Source organism: Coloeus monedula, assembly GCF_965178545.1.
Source record: "Coloeus monedula genome assembly, chromosome: 4".
Taxonomy (NCBI): Eukaryota; Metazoa; Chordata; class Aves; order Passeriformes; family Corvidae; genus Coloeus; species Coloeus monedula.
Window position 1 is genome coordinate 46945251 of NC_138784.1, and position 27680 is coordinate 46972930.

Here is a 27680-nt window from a genome sequence, read left to right on the forward strand (position 1 = left end):
ATAATCCATATTTTAAATTTTTAAAAAAATTATCATTCTCATGTGGTTTTCTCATAAATTTTCTCAAATCTATGCAGATGCATATTTCTGGGTAGCACTCCTTCTTTGGACCACTTATTTATGATGTGCAAGAGACTGTTTTCAATTTTGTACTCCACTTCTACAGGAGAGATCTTTTAAGTGTACTTTTATCTCTCTATCTAAATAACAGAAGTACAATGTTTCAGGCAGATTTCTTGTTAGATGATTTGAGAGGCATCTGTAGATGATAAGTAAATCCAGTGCATTTCTGATTTAATTTCCTGCAAATGCTTGGGCTCCTGTTTTAGCAACCTGCCTCTGAACATCTAAGTGACTTTTCTGTATTTCATTTTACCAAAAGTATTTTTCATTTGGATCTCACAGCTCTTTTCCTTATGTGTCCAAGATGCAGCAATAGCTCCATTGGTATCAGCAGAAGCTGTCACCACATGAAGTATCACTTTCCTGACTGGAGGACTGTAAACAGGCAGTGTAACTGGTGACTCAGTTTTTGTAAATGCATGCATTAGGAAGAAGAGGAGCTAACTATATGTTTTCAGAGTGGATTTAAAGGATTGGAATGGGTGGCTACAAGTTGAATGTCTTCTTGGGCTTTGAGTGACAAATATCAAATACCTTTCTTAAGATAGAGCACTGTTTGCATCTCTTAAATTTTGCTTTTTCTCCCATACAATATAGTGAGTTCTTTTAATTGAGATAGATGTGCAAAAATTTGTCATAGACTACTAGTAGGAGGCCTTCATAACTACTCAGTGGTAGTAATTGCTTCTTTACCCATACATTGTTGTAGAGGAGAGAATTAGTTGAAGAAAGAATGAAAGCTTGTTGCATTATAAATTTTTGCTCAGCTGTTTCTTACATATCTAAGCAGGCTATTGATCCTGGGATACTGTGGGAGAATCAGTGGGCCAAAGAGTGAGCAAGAGGAAGCTTGACTCCATTTTTCTAAAATGGTTGCCCCAAGTATCTGTAAAGGTAAACTCTTGAGTCTTAAGGACATGATTGTACCGACTTGTGTTAATCTTTTGATTTAAAACAAAAAGCAAAGAATAATTCTGAGGCCATGAATCATAATAGAGGATCCTTCAAGCTGTCTGTCCTAACTTTTTGGCCTGTAAGTTTGTGGTCTGTTATTGTGAGTTTTTGAAGTTAGGAGACTCAGTCAAAAACATATGTCTTAGTGTTTGGGTTTTTTTGTTTGTTTGTTTGTTTGGTTTGGTTTTTTTTTTAAGAATGAAATCGTAGAAAAATAATATACCCTTATTCTTGCAGTTAGTCTCTTCCAGTGGAAGTCTGATATTCTGGAGTTTAGTTTAAAATGTAGTATGAATTCTTTCCTTATTAGTTCTGGGGTATTGTTCTCATAATCTGTGTGTTGTAACTGAAACCATTGCTTTGTAAAAGGAAAGTCTGTTTGTTGAAAAAGCCCTTGAAGAAACAAACTCAGATTACCTGCTCCACCTGTTTGAAAGAACTGGAGGGAAGTAAAATGTATGTGGGAAATAAAGCAGGAACAATAAAGTTTTGCTTAAATCTAGAAGAACTTAAATATATATTATTTAGAAATACGGTTTTTGGTATACCAGGAGAAAATAATTAATTAGCATGTTAGTGTTGACAAATAGTATGGGGTCAGATTTATGATGTTTTGTTAACTGGGAATTTAATAATATATGTAATAAAACATCAGTCTTAACAAGAAGAATTGATGCTTTGTCCCTGAGTGACAGGCTCTTGTCTGTCCCTGTCATTTACCCAAAAGGTTATACTTTAAGACTAACTGACAAGGTGTGGCATGTCTGTTTTCCTGAAGCCCTTTCCAGATTGTTCTTGGTACACTCTATCTGCTGTCCTCTACAAATTACATGCCCTGGAAACACTGGATGTGAGAAGGCTAAACTGAATGTATAAAGGATCCAGTATGAAGACTACTTGCAAGGAATTTAAATTAAACTGAGGGGGGAAAGTGCTTCTGTGAGTTAGATTTAAACAGTCTTGAAATGAAAATACTATTTAGCTGTGTCTTTTTCATTCTGTGACAAAGTTGGTACAGAGGATTCATCCCCAATGTGTTGACCATAGCTCTAATAATTTTATCTATCAGGCAAGATTGCATACAGGCTTCAGGCATGTGTCAGACTTAACAGGCTTTTAAACATTGGCAACTGATAACTGCTTAGAAGGATCCCAAATTCAAGGGGATGTTATAATTCCAGTGCAATACCCTGGATACTAAGGTAGTCTGCAGCAGTCTTTGAAAGGTCTTAGGTAGGTTGTTTGAAAAAGCCCTCTTCTTGCTTCTGTTCTCATTCATCCTGCTCTGCCACTCTCTCTATAACCCTGAGTTTCAAGGTTGACATGTGCACTTAATCTCTTCAACCATATAATGTAGATTATCACTATTATCTTATTGGTCAGTTTTATGCCTTATGGGAAAAACATCTATCAGGATGCAGGGTACCTATTCACTTGATGTGTTTAATTGGCTGAAGTGAGGAAGTTGATAAAAAGTTTGAAAATAATTTGATGAAATTGTTACATGATTTTTCCTCTTCACAGTCTCCTAGGATGAAGTACTTAAGCCATAGTAAATTATGAATTTATTTAGAAGTATGGTGAGAAAGAAGAGAGTCTGCCTTAGGGTTTCATAATTGAAAGGATTATGGGGCAGGGGGCTGGGGGAAAGGAGCTTAATTTTTGTTCTTTGGATATGTGCCAGTGCTTTTGTTAGTAATCAGGTTACTGTGGTTCCCATTATGTAGTTACCCATGTGTGTCTGTGATGGCTGGGGATGGGGGGTGTGTTGGGGGAATCAAGGAGAAAAACACATCAATGTTGTCAACTTTGAATTTCTGGTACTCCATTCAAAAATCTTTAAAAAGAATATCATGTTAAGACTGTTTCTAATCTATAGGGAAAATGCAATTTTAGAAGAAGAATATTATATAAGTTATGTTAAGGACAGAATGCAACAAATCAGTCCAGAATTTGGACAGCAGTCAAATTCTGAAGTTCTTGATGGCTTCTGCTCTCCTTTGCTGAGTTTCCGACTGGTCCTGCTTGTTTATACCTAGTTTCTCTTTATTTTTGTAGTCTCCTTTGTTTTGTAGCTCTCATAGTAATTACCTTTGATACATTGTTACTATGCAAGGTAATCTGAGTTATTCTGGTGGGGCAAGTCTCTGAAAACAAACTTCTCTTTCCTTACCTTCCAGGTTTCACTGAACTTTCCCCCATCTCACGTGCATATGTATGATCATTAACTTCAAAATATTATCATAAATAGCTTTTATTTCAATGAAAATTATTTTTATATCAGTATTTTCAGTGGAAAATAATTCAATTACTTCTTTTACTTTCAGATGGGCACCTTCAAGGCACATGATGGTGAATACATTTTAGAACCTCTGATGAAAGCGGATGGAGGTGAACATGAAGATGAACATAACAAACCGCATCTTATATATAGACATGATGAACTTAAAAAAAAGTATCAGAAATCCTATAAACCTTGTGAAGTTTCAGGTATAGTCATACTTTAAATTTCATTGTGACTTTTTCAAATGTCAGATGCTCTAAAGAAAAAAAAAAAACAAGATTTAATTTCATAAATAATTTTTCTCCACAGTGTGCCATTAGAACCTACACATTTCTTTCACACAGGCTTGTCAGCTGTTCCTTTTGTTTAGTGACAGTGGTAAATTCAAAAGTAGGACAAATTGTGCATATAAAAAAACCAAAACCTGTGATGTTGCAAGAATTTAGGTGTGGGTTTGCTTTTACACCTACCTTGTCCCATATGTAAACACTGAAAGAGTAGATCCACAGGAGCTGTTGCTTATATTCACAAAAGATAATGAACTTACTGCAAGTCTAACAGATAATACATGACATCGGTCTTCCTTAATAATGGAAGGATCTAATATTACCCATTAATTTATTATTATCTAACCTTACCCGGTAATGGAGATACTTTTCCTTGGGAGTATTTTAATAATTTATTCATGCTACATATTAATAATATTTAATTTTATTTAAGGTTAAAGGAAGGGGGTTAACAGAACCTCTGCCTTGGACTTTCAGAGGGAGGACTTTGGCCTGTTCAGGGCACTGGTTCAAAGTGTCCCTTGGGAAACAGTCCTTAATAACAAAGGGGTCCAGGAAGACTGGACATAATTTAAGAAAGACATTTTAGAGGTACAGTAGTAGGCCATTGCTGTGTGCTGAAAGATGAGCCAGCAGGGAGCACCAGCTCCCTGATCAGTTTCTGGGCTGAATAGGGAACTTTTTGCTGGAACTCTTCTTGAGGAGTATCTATCCAGGTGGTTAAAAATATAAAGATTAAAAGAAAGGTGTAGCTTGGGTGACTAGTGTTATTAATTTTGGAAAATTCATTAAACATATTTTATATACTCTGAAACATTATTTTGAGAATTCTGCTTTTCTGTACATACTAAGGCCAGAAACTAACCATTGCATCAAGCAAATGTTCTTATTCCTGTGCCATTTTTGTTTTCAATGATAAGTAATATGTACTGAACCAAATTAGAGGTCTTTCAGTTTGTTTTGTGTTTTTTCCTTAAATCTAAACAAGTTAGTGTGAGAAAAAGGCTCCAAACACTAAAAACATAGTACTTTTCTCCCTTTTAATTTTTGGGATCAATTACAAAAGACTGTGAGTCAGGGATTACTGTCATTTTGGGAGGGAGTGAAGTTGCAGAAATGTTTATGAAGAAAAGCTTTGTATTTTTATGTTTCTGTCCTTCTAAAGAAGAGATGTGTCTCCTTTAATGCTAGTCTTGCTTGGTTATTCATATTCTTTATTCACAGAGGAACAAATTATATCAGTATTTGGAATCATGAGAGTTTTTCTACTAAGGGAACCTTGACAGAGGAAATGGAGGAACATAGCATTCAACACATATTTCTAGTTTGAAATTGGACCATGATAATTCTGAAATTGTCTACCCAATCTTTTCTTCGCTTTGTGCTGTTTTCTTCTAAAACTAACTTGCTGATGAAAAATAGTGTTGAAACCCTGATATATGCCATACTCAAGTCAGGATAGGATATTTAATGCATTTCCTCAGTCCATAAGTTCTGTTTCCCTAATATGTGGAAGTTCATCAGAGTTTGTCAGAATATGTTTTGGATAAATCTGATAGCTGTTACTTATCCACTTGTTGATTTCTGGTGTTTGTAAACAAAATTGATTTGTTCTTGACTGGTCCATAAATTTTGATAATCTTTAAACTCTCCCTTTAAATATAAATGTTATTTCCCATTTTGCTAGTACTCTGGCATCTCGGACACCTTCTGTGAGTAAAGATTGTGTATATGAAATTGCTTCAGCCAGTTCTTTTCAGTGCATCCAACTCAGTCAGTCTGAACACAGAGTATATGTGGATACTCAAACTAGTTCCTTTTCAAAGCCAGTCCCTTCTTTCTTCCCTCATTATTGTTAGTGCTAATGGTTTCGCAATTAGTATAGCTTTATTTTGTGATTGGCTTTTAAACAATTACTCAGTAAAGTGCTTGCTGTTGTCTCTACTGTTTTTCTTTCTGGCTGTATTGTGCCCTAACTTTAAGGAAGACAGACTATGGATCTCTGAAAAGTAGCTTAAAGTTTACGCATGAGGGCTCTTCCTTTGAATAATGGAATGCATGAATTTAAATCCCCACAAGGTGAGGGCAACAGAATTGTGATCTCTGAGTTCTTGGGTCAGTGCTGTAGTCACTAAGTCATTAGAATAAAATGATTAGCAGGCATGTCCTTTGGCCGCTACTTTTTACAAGGGAAATCTAGTTTTCAGAGACAGTGGAGGTTTCTTCTGAAGGGGCTGGAGTGTCCAGTTAGCTGCTTAAGTTCTAGAGAGTAGTGAGAATTCATATATGCTTCTCCATTAAGTACTTTTTATGTGAGCTGTCGCTAAGGTGACTCTGATAAAGGCATTGGTTTTTATGTATCAGGGATCAGAAGCCTCTGGGGGCTGGACCATACAGCATAATTGGAGGTATAACAGTACTTAGTGTGGAGATATCTGAGCATATTGTGTATCTCCTTTCGAGCCTGATCCTGTATAATAAATATTAACAAAACTGTGAAGGAAGTCACTTGAGGTTTTTGATGTGTACTTGCTTATGAAGTTAAACTCCATATTTATTTAAGTACAATGTCATGTAAGTTTGAAAGTCAGTAGGGACTTGAATTCAGGAGCTGGACTTAGTTTGTTTTTATTTGTTCTGCTGGTGCCAAAAGTTTGCATGTAAAAATGTGTTTTGTTTAACTAACTTGCTTCCTTTGTTGTACTGATTAAGCTGTAGTGCTTATCTCCTTCCAGCCTTCCTGTTTGGATTATATTGCATTCTAGGAACTATGTAATATTGCTGTCTCTTAACTAATTTGTAACAGAGAAGCCATTTGTAATAGAACTATGTAATAATATACAAGACATCTCATTTGATGTTCCTGTTACAGTCTTCTGTGTTTCATATTTTGGGGGCTTTTTTTGTTTTGGTTTTTTTTTTAGTTCTTGCACTGTTTCTCTTGGAAATAAGATCATAAATATATGTTTGTCTATTTTGGGCAGCCTTTTGCCTTTTTCCATTTAGCAACTGCATTCAACAGTAAATCTTTTTTTTTTACTTTATAGAGAAAGAGTTGAAGAAGAGCACTTTATTACATCCAGCCTTCAGCAGTTTAAAGGAAGAGAGCAGTGTTTTACAGAAGTCTCTTGGTTTAGAGTATGCTTTAAATAACCTCTCTATAGAGGATCGTGGCAATCCACATTCCAGGAAAAAACGTTTTCTTTCCTATCCAAGATATGTAGAAGTGATGGTCACAGCTGACACCAAAATGGTTCATCACCATGGGCAGAATTTACAGCACTATGTACTAACATTGATGTCAATAGTAAGTAAGTTCTTAAGTATTAGGAATTTTAATTATTTCTGTTGTGTTGTTTTCTTTTCTGCAACTTTCCTGTCTTCTGGTTTGATCAAATTCTGTATAAAAAAGAGATTACATAAACATAAACTAGTCGGGTCCAAATTTCAGATTATGGATCTTCTCAGATTAATGCAGTGTAAGGTGTGTAGGTGAAATGATGGGACCCATTTCCTGATTTTCTGTTGCTTTAGAAGGACTCTTAAGCTTCAGTGAGTGAAACATGCAGATTAATTACAGCAGACAGATGTTAAATGGCATTGTGGAAAAAAGAAATGCTTAGTTACAGTAATCCTAGTTTTTCAGTTTTTCAAGAAATTCAAGGTTAATATGGGTCCGACCTTGAATTGGCATCATTTATTTGCAGTCTTTATGTGGTAAATTCTTTCTTGAACCAAAGGTCACTACTTGTATTGATTCAGAATATAGTACAGTAAGCTCTAAAATCAAAAGTTTTACCCTGATATCTGTTGAACTGTTTGTTAGGAGAAGGCATGCCAACATAGTCTGTATTGTAATTATTTCTAGATTTCCATCTTTATATCTATTCAAGAAGCTTAATTTATATGAAACTGCATCTAGCTTGGGGCCTAGCAAATTAAAGCACCTACCCTACACGTATCTGTAGAGACATCTGCTTTTTAGACGGCTATTAACTTGAGCAGTTACAGACATCTACTTCTGGATGGACAGAATAGCTCTGTAGTTTTCACTAGGATCAATTAATTTGCTTCATAGAAGTGCCCCATGCCATTTAAGATGCTGTAGGACGTCTGACTTGGCTTCAGCTGCTGCTTCACAAAGGTGTGCAAGTCTCCTGTAAATCATGTGTTGCATCTGCCAGTGGAGCATAGGTTTTTGATAACCTATAGTGTGTGAAGGGATGCTGGATAATACACAGACAACTGAACTGAATTCTGCTCACTCTAATATCCACATCTCCAGCTGATGACACCAGAGGTGCTGCCATCTATTATACAGATGACGTAGGCACCTAAATTTAGAACATGGAATTTCCTTTAACTGGTTTATAAGAAAAATAATGGTTTTAGGGAGATTAGCATATATTAATATAAGTCCTCTGAATTTTTCTACTTTTAGTGGTGTGAAGATCTGAAAGTTCATGTATTACAAACAAAAAACAGTTAGTACCAAAAGTTGTTTTTTCTCTTATAGTACAGACTTAGTTTGGAATTCCTTTAGAAACAATTATCTCAAAGATGCCATTTTATTATAATTTCTTCCTTAAAGAGCTTTACTAAGAAACAAAATAAGTGGTAAATACATTTCTGTAAAAAACAGCTTCTATTTTAAAGTACTTTACAATAAGATGAAATAGAACATTTATTATATCATTTTCATGAGGAATTGTTGTGATTATAGGTAATGTAATTCCTGATTTTATTTTTTTTTAAGACGAAAACATTATTCCCGCATCTGTAGATGTTTTACATTCAGCTACTATTCCTTACAGTGCAATGTTTGTCTTTTTACTTACACAATTGGACTTCTAGGTAAATAGATAAGCATTGTGTAGTTGCTATTAAAGAGAACCTATATATGAACTGTTTTAAAAATTTGACATATACTCTATGAATGAAAGAATACTGGTTCTTTTCTAAAAAACTTGTTATTTCTTTCTTGTGCTTTCCTATCTGTACTGTAAAACCAGGGTTTTACACTTACTGGTGGCTTTGAGGTAATAGCATCCAGTAAGCCACTACATCTTTAGTGTGAGTTTAATATCTCTGAATACCACTGTAGGTGGTAAGATGTATTGCTTGCATCTTTTGGCAGCTCTTACTCCACATATATATGTGCAGAAGGTAATCTCGAAACAAAAGTTTCTTAGGATGCTATTTCTAGCAATGTTGAGCTTTTATAAATGCAGATGTAAAGAATATAAATTCAAATCTTAGTTTTAAACGATTTTCTTTACAGTTCAGTTAATTCCATGCACTCTCCCACCCTCACCTCCATTTCCCCCAAAGAATACATATCCCAGCTTGTATCCTGTCTTGAAGCATTTCAGCAATGTCTCAGAATCCCAGAACAATTGGAAGTCATCTGATCCAACCCTCTCCTGACATACATATGATTTGTCAAACAAATAATGCATATGAATATACAGCCTTCAGTCTCTTCCTCTCCATAACAGTTATTTTTCAGTAAACTACTAAAAAAAATGTGAAGGGCAGGAAAACAAATGGCTACCATTCTTTCCTATGTAATCTGTATTAGAATTTATCAGTATACTGGTGGGTCATTTCTTGACCCACAGCCTCTTAGAGTTTGAAATAGAACCATCATTAGTCTTATTTGATTGCCCATAAAGGAAATAAATGACCCTTTAAAATTTTATCCTTTCTGCCATTATACAGATAGCTTTGATTATTAGATTTAACTGGTACTTATGTCTGGTCAAGCAACTTCTGTTATGGGAAATTGTCAGGTTGCTGTCGTTTTAAGTGAATCAAGCATTATACTTTACTCTTGTAATAATTCTGAAACTTTTAAAGTTATTCAGTTCTGGCTTGGACTTTAAAGAAACCTAAAATCTTCAAGCATATAAATCACATTAAATTTTAATGAAACTTAGGCATCTAGCTCCCAGAAGAACCTTTGAAATCCTGGCCCATTTTTCTTTTATTTTCTTTGGGGCTCTTTTTAGCATCAACAAAAAGCCACCAAAGTAAACTTGATGCTGTTTTATGAGTGGAAAATAAGAACTGAAATATACTGCTAAATATTTTTAGGGTTTTAAGTGTCTTGTCACTCATCCAATTCAACCTGAAAAGGCTTAGCTCTCAGCATGCAAGTAATCCCATTGAACTGGAACTGGAATGCATTTTCTCATTTATTTAAAACTGCATAAATGTTGGCAGTAAGAGTATTCACATTATTTACATTGTCTTGGAAATACTTACTCATTCCGATTGAAATACGTACTTCAAGATAGAAGAAATACGTTTGCCATAGGATTTTATGAAAAACTTTATTGTATTTCAGCACAAAGAGTGGCATTATTTAATGTGAAACAATAAATAAAACAATAAAGAATACTGTGATTGCTTAACTTGCACTATTCCTTCTTGTTCCTCTAAGCATTATAACACGGAGCAGGCAGTAGGCACTGCCAATAGGTTTAGTAACTGGAGGACTTCATCTTAGCCTATGTTCTGAAAGTTTAAAGCCCCAAACATGAAGGCTTGATCTTAGCAACTGAAATAATTCATTAGGACACTGGAGTTTGCTATAAAATTCATACCCACCTGAAATTTGGTTCCATGAAACATTTTGAGGTACTATCCTCATTTGCTGAAAAAAGAACCTGATTATTGACATCCTTTAAGTACTGTACTACTTATGTATTTAGTTTGGTACTAAAAAACCTACTTGGTCTGTCCTTCCTCTGCTAGCAAAAAACTTGTAGTCTTGTCTTTCTGAAAAGAAATCATGACATGCAAAACCACCTGTGGCAGGGCTATGATGGCCAGCTCAGATTGTGAACTTGGCTGGCTGCCTAGTCATCTGAGTGCTAAAGTTGGAGCATGGGAGTGGAGCAGCCATGCATTCGAGGAGAGGATTGAGGCAACATCAATTTAGATCATTTAACTTGCAGTGAGACTGTGAAACCATAAAGTGGTGTTGTGTCATGGTAAAACAGTGCTATTATGATATGGTGTTAAAAGCTGGTGCTTTTGATTTTCATCAAGACAGGTTCCTGGCTTGGACTGCTCATAAATGGCTTTGACTCTGTTGTTTTGTTCATTCTGTAGTCTTTCAGATCTGTGCAAATCAAGCTGCCATCTAAGTGCCTTGAAAGAGTTACTGTCACTTTAGTAAAGTTTTGTGGCTACCATCTTTTACTGACATATGAAATGGAAGGTAATGAGTAGTAGGTCTTAACATGAAAAAGTTTTTCTAGGTATAGTCTTATTTATACTTTTTTATTTTTCAATTGTAATGGCTCATCATCAGCATTGCTTATGAAGTATTTTCTCTATGGAAAGATTTTGTGCAGCAATATGCCCCATCAATAAAACCAGACAAATTATTTTATCCTAATATATATAGGGTGAATTTAAAGAATTCTTTTATACTTTCTTTGCAGTTCATACTATGCAATAGTATAGCATAGTATCGTAAAGTCACCCCAAGACAAATAGTTAGCAGTTTGTCTTTCCAGTACACGCTGGGAAAACATAGATGCATCCTGGGCTTTAAGAATATTTTACTGATTCTGCCTATAGTCATCATTTAAAAATAGGCAGTAGACCTAAATATTTTGTAGGTTAATAATATGATTTGTATGGCTACCATCTGAAAGGCAATGAATATAGTTACATTCAAAATTTGGAGATGAATATATGGTTCCTTATATCTGTTCCTTAGAACCTCAGTAGTCTGTTTTATCCCTTTTTCATTCAGATCAGTGTATTAGTACTAATGCTACAGGAATGTTCAGTGCTTTTTATCTCTCATCCAGTAAAAACTAGAACACCAGCACAAGGCATATTTTTCTTGGCATAAGCCAAGAATATACCTTATTATGTTTCTTCTGTGTATATAAAACCCCATGATGTTGTGCATCTGATGTGGTTAAAATAAAAGTAGGTATGTGTTTATGCACCAATGACTATATAGCTGGAAACAATTGTTTTCAAAGTATCATTCATATAAATTCTCTGAGCTAGCCTTCTTACTTATCTTGACGTATGGGTATCTGTAGGGGTATAAAAGCCTACTATTCTTTTAATTGTGACTGTCCTTGTATGGTGCCTGTATATTAAATGTCATAATGATACCTCGCTGCATCTTGAGGTCCACCAACTTACACAGAGGTATTAGTGTGCCCAGGTAGCCAAGAAGGCCAATGGCATCCTGTCTTGTATTAGAAATAGTGTGGCCAGCCAGACCAGGGCAGTGATTGTTACCTTGTACTCAGCACTGGTGAGGGCTGTGTCCAGTTCTGGGCCCTTCACTCCAAGGCATTGAGATGCTGGAGCATGGCCAGAGAAGGGCAACAAGGCTGATGAAGGGTCTGGAGCACAAGTCATATGACAAATGGCTGAGGGAGCTGGGGGTGTTTAGCCTGGAAAAAAAGAGGCTCGGAGGAACCTTATCACTGTGTACAGCTACCTGTGAGGAGACTGTAGTGAGCTGGGGGATCAGTTTTGTCTCCCAAGTAACAAGTGAAGGACCAGAGAAAATGGTCTCAAGCTGCACAGGAAGGTTTAGAAAAAATTACATCATGGAGAGGGTTGTGAAGCATTAGGTTGTGAAGTAACAGGCTGCCCTGGGAAGCAGAGGAGTCACCATCCCTGGAGGTAAGTAAAAGATGTGCAGATGTGGTGCTTAGGGATAGGGTGTTGTAGTGGACTTGGCAGTGTTTGGTTGAACTCAATGATTTTAACGGTCTTTTTGTACCTAAGATTCTGTTTTGCAGTATGTAGGCAGGCACATACTTGACTTTATACTTCACTGCTGTTAGTACTATTTGCTGCTATTTTTGTCTATGTGGTGGTTGTTGGTTAGATATTTGATGATTAGATAACCGCTCGTCTCTGTGACTTTCTCTTCAGTAGTACATGGTTCAAGGGCTGTTCCTAAGGTGAAGTCTTGGTACTGTTTAATTATGACAAAGGCCTTGCTTTAAGCTACCTGGGACCCATCTCGCATAACAAGAATAGGAATAAGGAGATGCATTGCCAAGCAACATGTCTTTGAGTAGCTTCTAATGGCTTGAGAAGGCTGTCTATGGCTGTGTCTTGTGAAATGATCTTTTAAGGTAGTTTCTTTTAGATTCTGAAAGGAAGGATGCATTGACATTGTGCTGTACATGATGGCATTTGATATGATCTGATTATAACTGTGGTATGTATTTTCATTGAACAGTTGTAGATGATGGTGATCATGACTGTTACCATACCCTGAGTTATTGGAATACTTAAAGGGATATCTTTACATCCATCTCAGTCGCAAGTTAGAGATAAGAGAGAACACAGGCATTCCTGATAGGGTGTCATGGTTTCACCCCAACTGGCAACTAAGCCCCACACAACCACTTGTTCATTCCCCCACCACCAGGATCAGGGAGAGAATTGGAAGGGTAAAAGCTAGAAACTCATGGGTTGAGATAAAGACAGTTTAATAGGGAAAGCAAGGAATTAATTCACTGCTTCCTATGGTCAGGCAGGTGTTCAGCCATCTCTGGGAGAGCAGGGCCCCATTACATGTAGTGGTTACTGGGGAAGACAAATGCCATCACTCCAAATGTCCCCCTCTTCCTCCTCCTTCCCTCCACTGTTTATACTGAGCATGATATCACATTGTCTGGAATCTCCCTTTGGTCAGTTTGGGTCACCTGTCCAGGCCCTGTCTCCTCTTAGGCACCCCCAGTCTCCTCGCCAGAGTGCTAATAGGAGAAGCAGAAAAGGCCTTGGCTCTGTGTAAGCTGTGCTCAGCAATAACAAAAACATCTCTGTATTATCAACCCTGTGTTCAGCACATATCTAAAGTACAGCCCCATACCAGTTCTACCCCAGCCAAAACAAACACAAAAGGCAACTCAGCCTTTAAAAGGGATGTATTCTTTCCTTTTGCCTCCACTAAAGCACTCCTCTAGGTGTCATGTGGAACCTCTGCTTGGTTAACTCAGGGGATAATAGATTGAAGAGGACTTGGGTGAGGGGACAGCAGATGACCTAAAACTTACAAGGGAAAAAAATGGTAAGTCTGAGTCATAGATATACTTGTGCAAGTTTGCATGAGAAGTGTCTGCTGCCACTAGGATCCACTCATGGAAGCCATTTTTGTACAGAAATATGCATGCAACAGAGTAGGAATAGAACCAACAGAAATAACATAGCTCTTTCTCTTTCACTGAAGAAGTAACTGCTCATATATCTCATGACTTCAGACAATTTTTGGATCTTAGGAAATATATGATAGTATTGGTATGACACTGGAAAAGGTGAAGGAGAAATCTCCCAGATCCCTGGATGTCTCACATGCTTACAGCACTACAGTGATACCTCAGAGATTTTGGAGCCTGCAAAAGACATACAAGCTATGAAGTGATACCATGTTTCTTTCAGGGGATATGAATGCATTTTCTTGGTACCATGGTTGTGTGTAACAGACAAGAGGAAAGAAAAAGAGGTCTTGTGATACAATCTTTAGGGGGAAAAAAGGAAGGGAAAAAAGGAGCTGAACAAGATACATCCAATTGGATTTGGATATATCATTTACTTACCTTCCAGCCTGTAGGTGTACTTGCTTGTGTATTAGCACCTTTTCTAAACAGAGCGTTTTGCCACCATTCACAGTCACACTTTAATGGACAGTTGCAACAGGCATGTCAGGAGAAACTCTTTGTGACCAAGTTGATTCCAGTCAACTGGCAGCCACAGTTGTGGAGATAACAAGGTCTGACTTAATCTTTGAAAATTGCATGAAAATAAAAGCTGCTATCCTTCCACTGAAGTGTCACTAGTTTCATTTATATTTTTTTTCCCATTCTTTGTTGCTGTACTCTAGTGTGGAGGCTGGGTTTAAGAGTTTGAAAAATCTCTTGAAACTAATTTCACTTTGCTTTGGCTATTACCTCCTACTCCTCTGAAGCCTATATTTACATGACTGTAAAGCAAGTAGATCTGGAAATTGTAAAGAAATGGTGTATTCTATTAAATTCCTATCCCATTTCATCATCCTTTTTCATGAATGCTTCCAATAAGAGATGATTGAGAGAGGTATCCTTAGAATACAGGACCAGGGAATACTTAGCTCTTAATTTTTTTTCACGAAAAATAAGAATCTTATATTCCAGATCTTTGATAGTTCCATGTGTCATTTTGTCATTTCAAGTCTCAGTGGATTATTTTAATCTGCCCAGTTCCTTATGTTAATCTTCAAGTTTGTTTTGTGGTTATCTGCTCTCAGGATTTTTCTCTTCATGTGTTAAACCAGGCTGAGAATATACTGAACTTTGCTGCTAAGGGCATCTTGTTATCAGCATAGAGTCTTGCTGTTTGATCTTTTGAAAGTAGTGGTGATAACTAAGTGTTTGGAGGTCATGAAAGTGCTCATGAGGCAAAGGATCCGTACTTTGACTCACACATAGGGTTAATGAAAGCAGTGTTATTTTACATTTAGCATGAGCTTGCTTCTTCTCACAGTGGAAACAGGTATGTTTCAGATTTTGGCAGGAGCTGCTGACCTCTGGCATCTACATGACATCATTTCAATCCTCAGCTATTCTCCAGAGAGATAACCAGTAGATAATTCAGATGGAGCATAGATACGGTGTTGAAAGTCCTGCCACAGATTCTTTTCCAGCATGCAATGTGATATTCTTCTCTCATATACTTACTCAGTCTAATGAATTTCCTCTGAGGTATGAGTAACTGGTTTTGGGTTTTGAAGATACACTTTTGCTCCAGTCTTTTAAGTGGACATTGTGTCAACAGGCAGGAAGGAAGACTCTTGGCTCTATGTTTTGTGTTGGTTTTTTTGCCTTCTCTATGTTTCCAGATTTTGTTAGCAGCATAACCTCAACAGAAAGCACTTGCACAGCAGTAAAAGACTTTTTTGAAGGAACTATTAATGTATATGAGGGAACACCCATCAATTACAGTATAAATAGTTCTTGTTCCTGATTGTAGAAGTACTGCCATGTACAAGAACTGCTAAGTTTTAATTACAAGAAGGCTCCAGCCTCAACTCCTTGCCTGGATTATTCTAATCACCCAGAAATTCTTTCTACTATAGTAGAGGGAGGCTAATTTTGCACTGAAGGTTGAAAGTCACAGTTTAGGCACTCAGGTAGTACTTGGTGTTAGCTGAACCTAGTTAAGTCTCCCATTCAATTCTTAATCCCTTTGTCTATTCTACCTGATATATAGCCTTACAGTACTGGACAAATCTTGTATTGGTTTTTATTCACTGTGTCACTACCTCAGATGACCTGCATGCTCTTTACTTGCAGCCAGTGAAATGCATCTGCTTCCTGAGTTTCAGAGCTTCTGTTACAAAACCAGACATTAACTAGACTGATTTACAAGTTAATGAAGAGATGTTCCTGACTTATCTAGTGGCATTCTGTGATGGAGTAACTGCATCAGGGACAAGGAAAGAGCTCTGCCTGGTCATCTGTAAAGCCTTTGATACAGCCTCCCTCTACAATCTGGCCAGTAAATTGGAAAGATATGGGTTTGATGCATGGACTGTTAGATGGATAAGGAATTGAATGGATGGCCAGTCCAAAGAGTTATCAATGGCTCAGTGTCCAAACAGAAATCAGTAATGAATGGTGTTCCTCAAGGGTCCATATTGGAACCAATACTTTTTAATATCTTCGTCAATGACGCTGAATTGTGTGCACCCTGAGCAAGTTTGCAGATGACACCAAGCTCAGTGATTCAGTTGAGTTGCTTGAGGGAAGGGATGCCATCCAGACTGACCTTGACAGGATTGAGGAGTGGGCCTGTGTGAATCTCATGATGGTCTACAAGGCCAAGAGCAACAACCATGTCCAGTGAAAGATGTTTATGTTCATTCTATACATGTCATCTTCTTGTACAGATTTATGCTGTAACAAATTCTCAGTTGTAAGTGCCTCTTAATATCAGCTTAAATGGTATGAGAATCAATCCTTGGAACGAGTGTCTTCCAATCCTTGGAATATGCCAAAAATCCTCACAGATCTCATTTCAGATTCCTCTCTGACGTGAGTTTGGAATGCCATATGCTGTTTCTTCTTTGCTAAAAAGAAATAAAACTTGAAAGAGCTGGGCTGGAATTAATCTACCTTAACCTCATACATCTGAAAATTAGACATCTTGTCTCCTTCCATAGTAAAGGGATGAAGAAATGAAATAGCTGCTCTTACTGTCTTGTATGAAAATATGTTTAAATACATATCTCTAGATAGTCATGTCTACAGAACAGTTCATCCCTTCTCCTTCTCAGCTGACCATTGAAGGAAATTGCTCACTGTTAGTTACATGAGCTGAGATGGATGTGATAACTATGTTATTGTAAGACAGTGGTTCCTACAGGAACATACTTTGACTGTGGGGAGGATAAATATCCAGAAATATCCTTTCTAAGTTTATCTAAGTGGATCTCAAAGTATAAAAACATGTTATGAGCTTGATTGTAGTAAAGTAATTTTGATATTAGAAAAATGGTGGTTTATTCCACTCAAGGTCTGCCTAAATTGTGCTTGAGTATTTTGGATACCTTTTCTTTTATAAAGGATTTTGATTTTGTCCATGCCCACTGGATTCAGCTCTTCAGTGTGTATTTGAGAGAGATGTTCCTTATTCCCACAGAAGAATAATTGGATACGTGCTGGTTAGTAACCAAGACAGGAGTCCATGTGGAAATAAGCAAATAGCTGTACTGCTCTGAAATGTGTTCTGCACATGGGTTCTGAAACTGTCTTCTTCCCTACCCTTATTGAATCCTCTATTTCCAGCTTGTTTGTCAACAAAAGAATGAGGGACAGTGCTGCACATTGTGTTCTCTCCGGTTTAGAGGAAGGTAGGGCATGAGCTGGGAGCCAGTGCTCTGTCAGTTCCAAGTTTTAGCAGGATTACTTGATCTCAGGTAAATAGAATTTATATACTGCAAGGCTGTGGTTTCACAAGCAATTTGAGCTAGTTCAAGTGGCTCAAAAGACTTTTGAAAGAAGTCTGTTCTTCTTCCCCTTTCCCTCTGTCAGCACTTATGTTGGAGACTGTACCAGAAATGAGATCATATTGAGCAGTATAACATGATTAAAAAAAAAAAAATTTGCATCTGGATCAGTTCCTTGATCACTTTTGTAGCCTGCAGCCTTAGCACAAGCTTGAAGGAAGGAAAGCCAGTACTTCTGTGTTTGGTGGCAGCTCTTGTTTATGTAAGGCTGTCATTTGACTTCTGCTTTAAGCCAGAATTCATATGGATGAGATATGAAGCTGTTACTGAGAATGTATAAACTTTTTTATTGCTTTTATGAAGAATAGCTTTCAAAGTAGTTCACTTTGGTGTAAAGAATTGACTCATGATTTTTACTATCTGTCTGCAAGACTTTGTCTAAAAATGCCTGTTGGGTATATAAATGCAAATTTTATGAGGGAGGAAAGATACCTTTGTATGTGTCGTGTATTTTCAATACAGTTTTACACCTCAGTCCAGCTTCCATTAAAAGCAAGGTAAAAACTTACTTGTTCAAAGCTGCTTTTTACAACTCTCTAATAATTCAGGTATTGATTCTACAAATCATTCACATAAACCAGCTTATACCTCAAGTCACAGTAACATTACTTTTTTTTTTTTTTTTTTACTATTTTATCAGTAAACTGTATAATAAGGGTACTTTTTACCTTAGCATTTCAACATAGTGTCGTTTGGAAATGAATATAAAATTGAAGCTATTCAGGTGTTAAAAACTGAGAAACTTTTTTTTGTCACCATGTCCTTGGGTAGAAGGCACAATTGGATGCATGAGATACCTACTGTGTAGTGCTTAGTTTTCTTTGGTAGTTTGTTTGTTTCATTACAGGAGATATGGTTTACCAGGTGAGTTTAATGCTCTAATATTCTTTTTTTCTCTTTAGGTTGCAGCAATCTATAAAGATTCAACTATTGGAAATCTTATAAATATAATTATTGTCAAATTAATTGTAATTCACAATGAACAGGTAAGAAAAAGAAAAATTTAAAAGATTTGATTCTTACATAAGAAACAAAATGCATTAATTTGCATTGCAATTACAGAGTTTAATTATTTCTAGTTTAAATATAAAATATTTTCTTTAACTATGTAGTTTTGTTTTAAAATAGGAAACAAAATGTCAAATGCAATGTTAACTTCAGAACCTGTACTTAATGACTCTATTTTCCCGTCTCTCTATTTGCATGTCCAGTTGACCTATATTGACATAAATCAGACAGTATATGAAAGCTTATGGCAGAACTAGCAGAAGTGTGGTTATGCTCATGGAAACATGGCAGGAAAATGACCATTTTTATAGAGCGTTTCAATGGCAGGCTTTCAGCCCTAACAGCTGTAATATTTTAAGATTGTAGAAGTACATGCTTTTCAAAGACATGGGTTTTATATTTATTTATCATAAACTTCTTGTCACTGTATTTTTCTAATATTTAACACATGATAAATGCTCACATACATTGTTTAGAATAACAGGTTCTTATGACTGATGACTTGTAGCTAAGTTCAGATCTGACCCTTCAAACAAATCTGCTGAGGAAATTCTTATGTGGAGTCCTGCTGACTTTCTTTCCCTACACAAGTCATTACTTTGCAAATTAGCAGCACAAATGACAATGCAGTAAGTGCAAGTGCATGAGTATTAAAGCCCTTATTTGATTTTTTTGGCCATTTCTTGCTTAGGAAGGACCAGCTATCACTTTTAATGCAGCTACCACTCTTCGTAATTTTTGCTTATGGCAGCAAGCACAAAACATTTTGGATGATACTCACCCTTCTCATCATGATACTGCTGTTCTCATCACTAGGTACAGTATCTAATATAGCCACAATTACTTAGCTAGGTGAGACAAATGCTTCAGTTTCGTTTTTACAATATCATCTTTTAACCATTCCACTGACACTGTTCATAGGTAAGGGAATCTATCTTGCCCTTCACAAACCACTGATTATCAATATGTGAGCAATAACTCTGACATTACTATGTTGATAGATAAGCATCTGTTGATCCTTGCATTAAAGATTATAGAAATTAATTAGATCTGAAATTGTTGCAAGGAAATTAAGTCTTTGTCTATAGTACATGTGTGTGATGGGGGAAGAGTATTATATGTAATGGAGTCAGCTGAAGGATGACAGACAGCTCCTGACAGCCCTGATATAATTAGAACTATCAAAAGCTTAAAATGAAAAGCATATAAATATTAGTATGTTTTCTTCCTGTACACAAATCACCTCAGTGAGTATTCTGATGTTCATTCATTGGAATAGTCTCTCTTTCACTCTTCTTTTTCACTAAGTTTTCCACCCAGTGTTCAAGTTTCAAGTATGCTGCAATCTGCATGTTTTTCAGCACCATTTCATACTTGATCTACCTTCTGCATGGTAGAGAAAGAAATAATAAATTTTTGTTCTTTGCATGCTGGATAAAAGGCAGTACTGTGTGCTTAGTCTGGTGAATTAAAATTACTTCTTCCACTAGAATACAAATTGTACAATTAAAGATTGAGAATCAGATTTGCAAATGCTGTAATTAGTATAGCAACAGTGAAATACTCTAAAAACATTCTTTTATATGCTGTAATGATTTGAAATCAATCTTTTCTTTCAAGGGAAGATATCTGCAGAGCTAGAGAGAAGTGCGATACTCTTGGTGAGTTATTCATTTTTCATCAGTATGATTTTATAACAGAAAATGTATGAGAATATCAGTGTAGGGAGAAAAATCTGTTAGCAAAAGTCAGAAAATATATAGAAAATTCAAGCCCCACAGACAAAAACAATGGTTTCTCATTTCTTACTGATGTTCTCTCCTGGCATGTATGTTGGTGCCAGGTGGTTGTTCATTTTGTGTTAATTTGCTGCATACTTGAGGCACAACTTTCAACATGAGTGCCATAGTATTTACTTTAATACATGGCAATACATGAAAATTCATTCTCTTAAGCTTTTATATAAGGATTCAATTTTGCAGGTTTAGCAGAGCTAGGTACAATGTGTGACCCACTACGCAGCTGTTCTGTAAGTGAAGAAAATGGATTGAGTGCTGCTTTTACTATAGCACATGAGCTTGGACATGTGTAAGTACCTATTTCCTGGCAGGTAATTTTTTTTTAAACTTCCTTTTAAATATGACCAATTTTCAGCAGTGGGCTTTGCATTTGTAAGAGGGTGGAGTCTGATATGTTCTTTTAGAAGAATTATCATTTTTGCCCCTTGAAGTGAGCCAGATAAAGAAATTGTGAATTTTATAACTTGGTTGGTATCCTGAATTTTAGGAAAAATGTCCAAAGAGATTAATTCTGTGCTTTTGCCATATGAACTGGTTGGGACACTGGGACATACCCTAGGTAGTGCAACATAGTCCTGTTAACTCCAGCTGTATTCTAGCCCTGTTAGGAATTTACCTTTAAGAAAAGACAATTGTTAATATAACACAGAAATATTCTTCCTTGTGTTTGATCCTTTCAGAATACAGTAGAGTAACACAAAGAGAAATACATTACACTGAAAAATAAGAGGAGATGACAGCATTTTATTTTATGAAGCATACCTCATCAGTGATGGCAGAAAGGTGCTATACTCTAGCTCCATGAGCATGCCACAGTGTAGGTAACGACGACGTTACAGAGCTCAGTAGTTAGCTTGTTCATTTTCATGTGCCTGCAAGTTCACTTAGACACATGCTGATTGTCTTGGTACTTGAACTGAGATAATAAAAATAAGATGATGTGTTAGTTGCATTAAGTATGATATTGATGTGCTCTGTAGTGTTTGTTACTGAATAGTAAGAGTTATGATGTGATTATTGGGGTTGCATGTTGTGGACAGACCAGCCATGGCCTGTATATTCAGTTGAGGAGATGGGTTGTTCCTTTAAAGTGGCATACTCCTAAAACACTGGAATTTTTCTGGTAAGCTGAAGAATTATATTAATTGTAAAATTCTTCCTATACCCACCACCATATAACTAGGAGCATTTGGATAAGGAGATAATTATGTAAGGCATTTTAAAGATACCTATTGCCATAATGTCAGATAGATGTATTAAGTGAGTCCCATTACATTTTAAGGCATTTTCAAACTCAAAACTCAAGCATTTGCTGCTACAGCAAAGAGAGTTTCAGTTAATTATTGCTGAATTTGTTTTGGAGTTTATCTGTTTTGCTTTTTAGGTTTAATGTGCCTCATGATGATAGTTTTAAGTGTAAGGAATCTGGAATTAAACACCAATATCATGTGATGGCTCCAACTTTAAATTATCATACAAGTCCATGGACCTGGTCAAAATGCAGTCAAAAATATATCACTGAATTTCTTGAGTGAGTGTCAATATAATGCTATGGTTCAGAGTGGGGGTTTTTTGGTTTGTTTGTTTTGTTTTTTCCTTCCCAATTTCATTTATTTCTGAGAAGTATTTTAAAGGTATTGCTTTTTATATAGTTTTTGTGTTGTTCTTTGGTTTAAGCACGTACTTGCAGGGCCTCAGTCCTCCCCAAAAATACATGTATTTAACTTCTTCGGTGATTTATGACTTCATTAAAGTTGCACTGAACATGCAAAGCTTAGAAGATTTTTATTTTTTTTAAAATGTAGTGTTTATTGTTTACTGAAAATACATTTAGGATTATTTTAGTAAGTTAGAATACGCACCGTTTATTTTCTAATGTTTTTGTGTAAAAAATAAGTGATGGGTATAATTCAGGCAGTACCTTTTTTTTTTTCATTTTTTTAAAAAATAAGAGAAAACCCCACTTAACTTTGTTTTGTGGATCTAAATGCAAAATTAAAAAAAAGGAAAATCAAGTGACCTGGTTCATTTCATTATTCATTAATTTCAATTAAAGTCATTATTTAGGCAAGTAGTCATGCAAACCCGTAACTCCAGTGGGATATGCTTGTGAATGTTGTGTGAGTAGTGAGAAGGTTCCCAATGAAGAGTGATTTATTCACATTTTGTTCCTGTTTTACAACAGTACTGGTTATGGTGAATGCCTCCTAGACAAACCTAGTGGAGGAACGTACGATCTTTCCTCTCAGCTGCCTGGGTCAGTGTATGATGTCAACAAGCAGTGTGAGCTTACGTTTGGTATTGGGTCACAAGTATGCCCTTACCTGGTGAGTTAAAACCAAAGTTGTGCTTAACCTATACTAAAAAATAACTGAAAAATACTGGTTTGGGAATAATTTTATCCTGAAATAAGTAAAATTTCAGGTTATATTGTTTTGAAGGGGAAGAGTTCAGTAGACAGCATTGCAATGTCACATGTGAGAAATGTATAGCAATAAAAAGTAGGATGCATTCATTTTGATTTCTGTATCTCTGAAAGTGATAATTCCTTTAAAATACCTAAAGCTGCATAAGTTAAGGTTTGCTGCAACAACTGAAAGGGATTTATTTCAACACTTCTTGCAAATGTTTTCGCATTATAGGTCATTAGCAGTCTCACATTAGCAGGTCTTGCTTCTCTGCTTTTTTAAATACTTTTTAGTAACTTATAATTTAAAAATAAATAAACTATCTCAAACATTTTTGCTGAATGTTTGTTCCAATATGTAGATTCCCTCTACTTTGTCAGAGTCAAAAAATATTTTCATGACTGACAGAGTGTATATTTTGTCTACAAAACTGAGATACGGAAAGAAAGCTTGACTAGATTAATATTGAAACTTAAGTTGTGTTTTGAAAACTTAATGTGGCCATTGCAATATAAACACAAATACAACATTATGACTTTATTTGTTGCTGTCAGGATGTCATGTAGAGTTAGATTTTGGACCAACTTGTGAAATTCCTCCACGGGTATTGTATGTCTTTTTGGACCTGTTTAAGGAAGAGCATTTAAGCTCAGATTCAGACTGAATTAAGTGGAGCTTTTTGGTGAGGTAAAATGTTGTTTTGGAGGAGTCAGGCTTTATGAGAACATTAAAGGAAAAATAAAGGGGGCTTCAAAGACCTGAAGATGGTGTTACTGAAGACTGCTTTGTAAATTTTGTAATCCGTAAGGGTTGTCTGTTAAGAGTCTTTTAGCAATTTGAAAATGAGGTTTTCTGCTTAATTTTCTAGTCAGTGCATTTAATTCTTGTTAAATTCACTTAAGAGTATTTTTCTGAGGGATTATATGGAAACTGTGCTGCATAGTATTAATGTAACCTCTTACATATTTTTATATTAAATTTTCTACTGAAATAGAAAATGAAGTTATCTTTTAATCTGATGGGATCAGTTTCAGATAGTCCACATTCCTGCTTGGCCTTAAGCAAAATCTACTTTGGTTTTGTGGGTTTTATCTATGAAAAATAGTAGTACAATAGCAAACACTAAGCCCTGCACAGTGTGGGAAAATACAAATATCACAACTAATGTCTAAAATGATATTGCAGATGCAACAAAAGTAATCTGGTTTTCTTTTTAGAAACAGTGCAAACGCTTATGGTGCACAAGTACAGAAGGTGTTCACAAGGGCTGTCGTACTCAGCACATGCCTTTGGCTGATGGAACAGTTTGTGGTGTAGGAATGGTAAGCCTTGTTCTGTTTCTCAGTACTTGCAGTTTTGGATGTAGGTACGAAAGATCAATGCTTGCTGTGTGGCAATACTGTGCCTGTAGAATACTGATTGTGTGACTTGACCTGCAGTTTCTCTTAGTTCTGTAATCTTGTGACATAAAAACCCACAGTTTGTCTGTTCAGAGTAATTATTAAAGTTTACAGATACCGCACTGGTTGAAAATAGGTGAAAGGAGTCAGGGGAAAGTTGACATCTTTCCTTCTGTTTGAAACGTTCAGATCATGTGTAATAAGTTGTTTTTTTCCTGATTGGTAGTGTCCAAAGTTGGATTATCTGAAATATGACATCTCTAAAGTGTGTTTCTGCCAGTTTGTCTTGTTGAGGCTGCTTATTGAACCAGAACAGATTAAGTATGAGTCACTTAGGTACAGGTGTGTGCTTTTTTGGAAAGAGAGAGTTTTTGGATTAGCATCTGGTCTCAGTAGTTATTTGTATCTGCATTGTATCTGTTTCAGAGAAAACAAGACTATGTGTGTCAGTACCTCTTCACTCACTCCAGGAAGTGCCTTAACTGCACATAACTTGTGTTCATTTTCTCTCTTGCCTATTGTAACATAATTCAGGGTACTTGGATCTGTTCAGTGCTAAAAACAGGAGCTCTCTTCTCACTTATACCCTAATGTGTAAGACTACCTGGCTGCTTGAAGTATGGATTGAATGCTTTGACAGATTAAAAAAAAAGAAGTGGAAGTTGTGTTGCTCATTGGTTTATTTAGTAAAGACTGTTTGGGTGATGAGGGTGCCACTCACTGCTTCCTCATTTGCAAGTCTTTGAATGCAGATCCTAATCTTTAAACTTGGACAATATAACTTTTCTTGGGCTGTCCATAAGGGTCATGAATATCTAATTAGTAGGTATAGTCAAGGCACTTACAGAACCTTGATAGAAACAGATGTAGTGGTGCAGGCTAGTTGTATCGAGTTTCCAGTGAAGATTTGAGGCTTTTAGTTTTAGATTTGTATGTAGTTTGGACAGTGACCAGAAATTAGGTGTGTAAGTTCTTTACTGGTCTAGTATTTGGCTTCTTCATGTCTTACTGCACTACCAGCAAACAGAAGTGTTTTCTTCTTGTCAGGGTATTGTGAGAATAAATATTTGAGATTTCTTACATGCTCAGGTATGACAGTGATTATCTTAAGTATGGGTTGTTTATTATATTGAGCTGCTTTTATATAGTAGTGTGCTTTGGCAGCTTCAGGGGCTGTGGGAGACATGTTAATTTTTTTTATAATTTTATATGTTCAAAGATGATTAAAAACTCTAATTTCTTTGTATAATAGGCTGCTATGTTTTACTCAGTTATTTCTAAATTTCCCCCAATAACGTTTAATCTTAACAGATTCTGTGTTTAGTAAGACAATATTAGTGAGGAATTTGAAATAGTGTCTTAATGGATAACAAATGTAGGGGGTAAACTGCCTCAAATAGCTTCTTTCTGTCTTGCAAGATTAGAAAAAGTGACTTGAAGGCTGCAGTGGAAGTTTTGCTTGATTATAGCCTATGCATGCCGTTGGTGTTGAAATGTTTAACCCATTTTTCAGTCAGTCACTCATCAGAAAGGAAGTTCATCTTTTATGCAAACATCATGTGTAATATTCAGTTAAATTGACTCTAATTTGCCAACATCAGAGGATTTCTTTTATAGAAGAATACAAAAAACCTATTTTATGTAATTAGTGCAGTGGAAGCATTTTTCTCTAGGAAATAAAGAGCTAATTACAGTCATTACCTCTGAAAGATGTAAGGAAGAAGAGCAATTAATTAATCTGACAAATTGTCATCTGTTCCTGACTAAGGGGCAGCTTTTCTCAAGCTCAGACTGCAAGTTGGTGCTGATGTTAATGGGCATAAGACATGGTGGCTATTACTTGTAATTAATATTTGCCAGCAAGCTAAATCAATGTTATTTGGCACTTGCGACATTATTGCTGTGATGGATACAGAAAACATCCATTTAAAGCATTTGTTATTTTAGTATCAATTTTTTAAGCTCAGATTTCAAATGTCAATTAGTGGATCTTGCTCTATGGACTGCTCTGACAGTTGGAGTTAGTGAAGCACATCTGAGTCAAAAAAAACCCACCTCCAAAGAAGAAAAGTTTTTGACACCACCTATCTGCTAGGAGCGGCATCCTCAGAACAAGTCTTTATTGCTATGAAAATAACAGCAAACATACACAATAAAGTGTGAGTGGTTTATAATTATTTTTTGAGGCACTTCAAAGGGTTGGACTCTGAGCCTTCCTGGATTCTTGAGGAATATAGAAATATGCCTGTATTCTGTGGATTTCTTGAGCATTGGAATGGAGAGGTAGGAGGTAGCTGTATGATTCTGACCCAAACTTTTCCATGTCCTGGGGATATCCCAGTGTTCTGCATGATGGCAGTTTGCTACTTAAACATTGAAAAAACCAAATGTCACAGTAGTTTGGAAAAATCTCTCTAACAGCAAGAAGGAATTCACATGATAAAAGTAACAGTTGGATTGGAAAGCATGTATCTGTTTGTGTTTTAGAGACATGTTAATCAATTCTATTCACTGTAGATATGTAAAGTATATTGAGCTAGCATCTAAAAATCTCTAGAATAGCTATCAAGTAAATTAAGATTTCATCCTAGTCCTTTTGGCATAAAAGACAGGGTTACGGGGACCACTGAGAATGGGGATGCAGATCAGCAAAGAATTGCTTTGGACAGTAAAAGAAGTGCCTGTCTAATTCTGAAGTATGTTTGCTATTCTTCAGTTGTATGTAACTACCCATTTATTGATAACTATTATTGCAAAGCTTGACTACCTCATGAATGTAATACATGAAGATGCTGAATCTGAAAGAATAAATCATTTAAGGTGTATATGTGTAAAGTAAGTGTAAAAAAATCAGGTGGATTTTATCAGTTGGGTGATAAGGGAATATGTTCACCATCTGGAAAGCAGAAGCAGATCTTTTGAACTGTAAGAACAGTGTAAAGTATGGGCTCAAACCATATTTTTTTTCTGTAAACTGGAATTTCTGTGAAATATTTTTCTATGAGCTATAATTTCAGAAAAATTAGAAGGTTCAAGGGAGAGTTAAAGTATGCAGACTTTTTGCAAGAAAAAGTTGAAACATTGAAAAAATTCAAATAGTGTGTGTTTTGTAGGTAATGTCATTTGAGTAATAAATGTAGACTCATCTGAGAATCCATGCTACAGGGATAAAGACCTGAGATGCTATGGTGACACCTTCAGTTAGATGTCTTTCCAAGATCCATTTCTTTTACCTTGTATGCTCGTTTTATTAACTGCTCTGGTTTTGCTCCTTTTATATGCCTTAGGTTCCCACTTCTCATCTTGGTTCCTCAAGAAATGCACTTTCTGGATTATGTATTTTATAGGAGGAAGTCAGGGAGCACATATAGTT

The 27680-nt window shown here is 36.1% G+C and overlaps 1 protein-coding gene across 1 annotated transcript in view; it reads left to right on the forward strand.

Annotated features, from left to right (window-relative positions):
• Window positions 1–27680, forward strand: part of ADAMTS20 (ADAM metallopeptidase with thrombospondin type 1 motif 20) — a gene marked incomplete at both ends in the record, with an annotated part of 84724 nt that overhangs the window by 9180 nt on the left and 47864 nt on the right. The window contains 9 exons of the mRNA XM_082279728.1: window positions 3405–3567; window positions 6696–6955; window positions 18595–18678; window positions 19392–19516; window positions 20321–20361; window positions 20683–20788; window positions 21884–22030; window positions 22685–22826; window positions 24125–24229. Of these exons, the coding sequence (XP_082135854.1) occupies window positions 3405–3567; window positions 6696–6955; window positions 18595–18678; window positions 19392–19516; window positions 20321–20361; window positions 20683–20788; window positions 21884–22030; window positions 22685–22826; window positions 24125–24229 (1173 nt within the window). The remainder of the gene's footprint in view (window positions 1–3404; window positions 3568–6695; window positions 6956–18594; window positions 18679–19391; window positions 19517–20320; window positions 20362–20682; window positions 20789–21883; window positions 22031–22684; window positions 22827–24124; window positions 24230–27680) is intronic.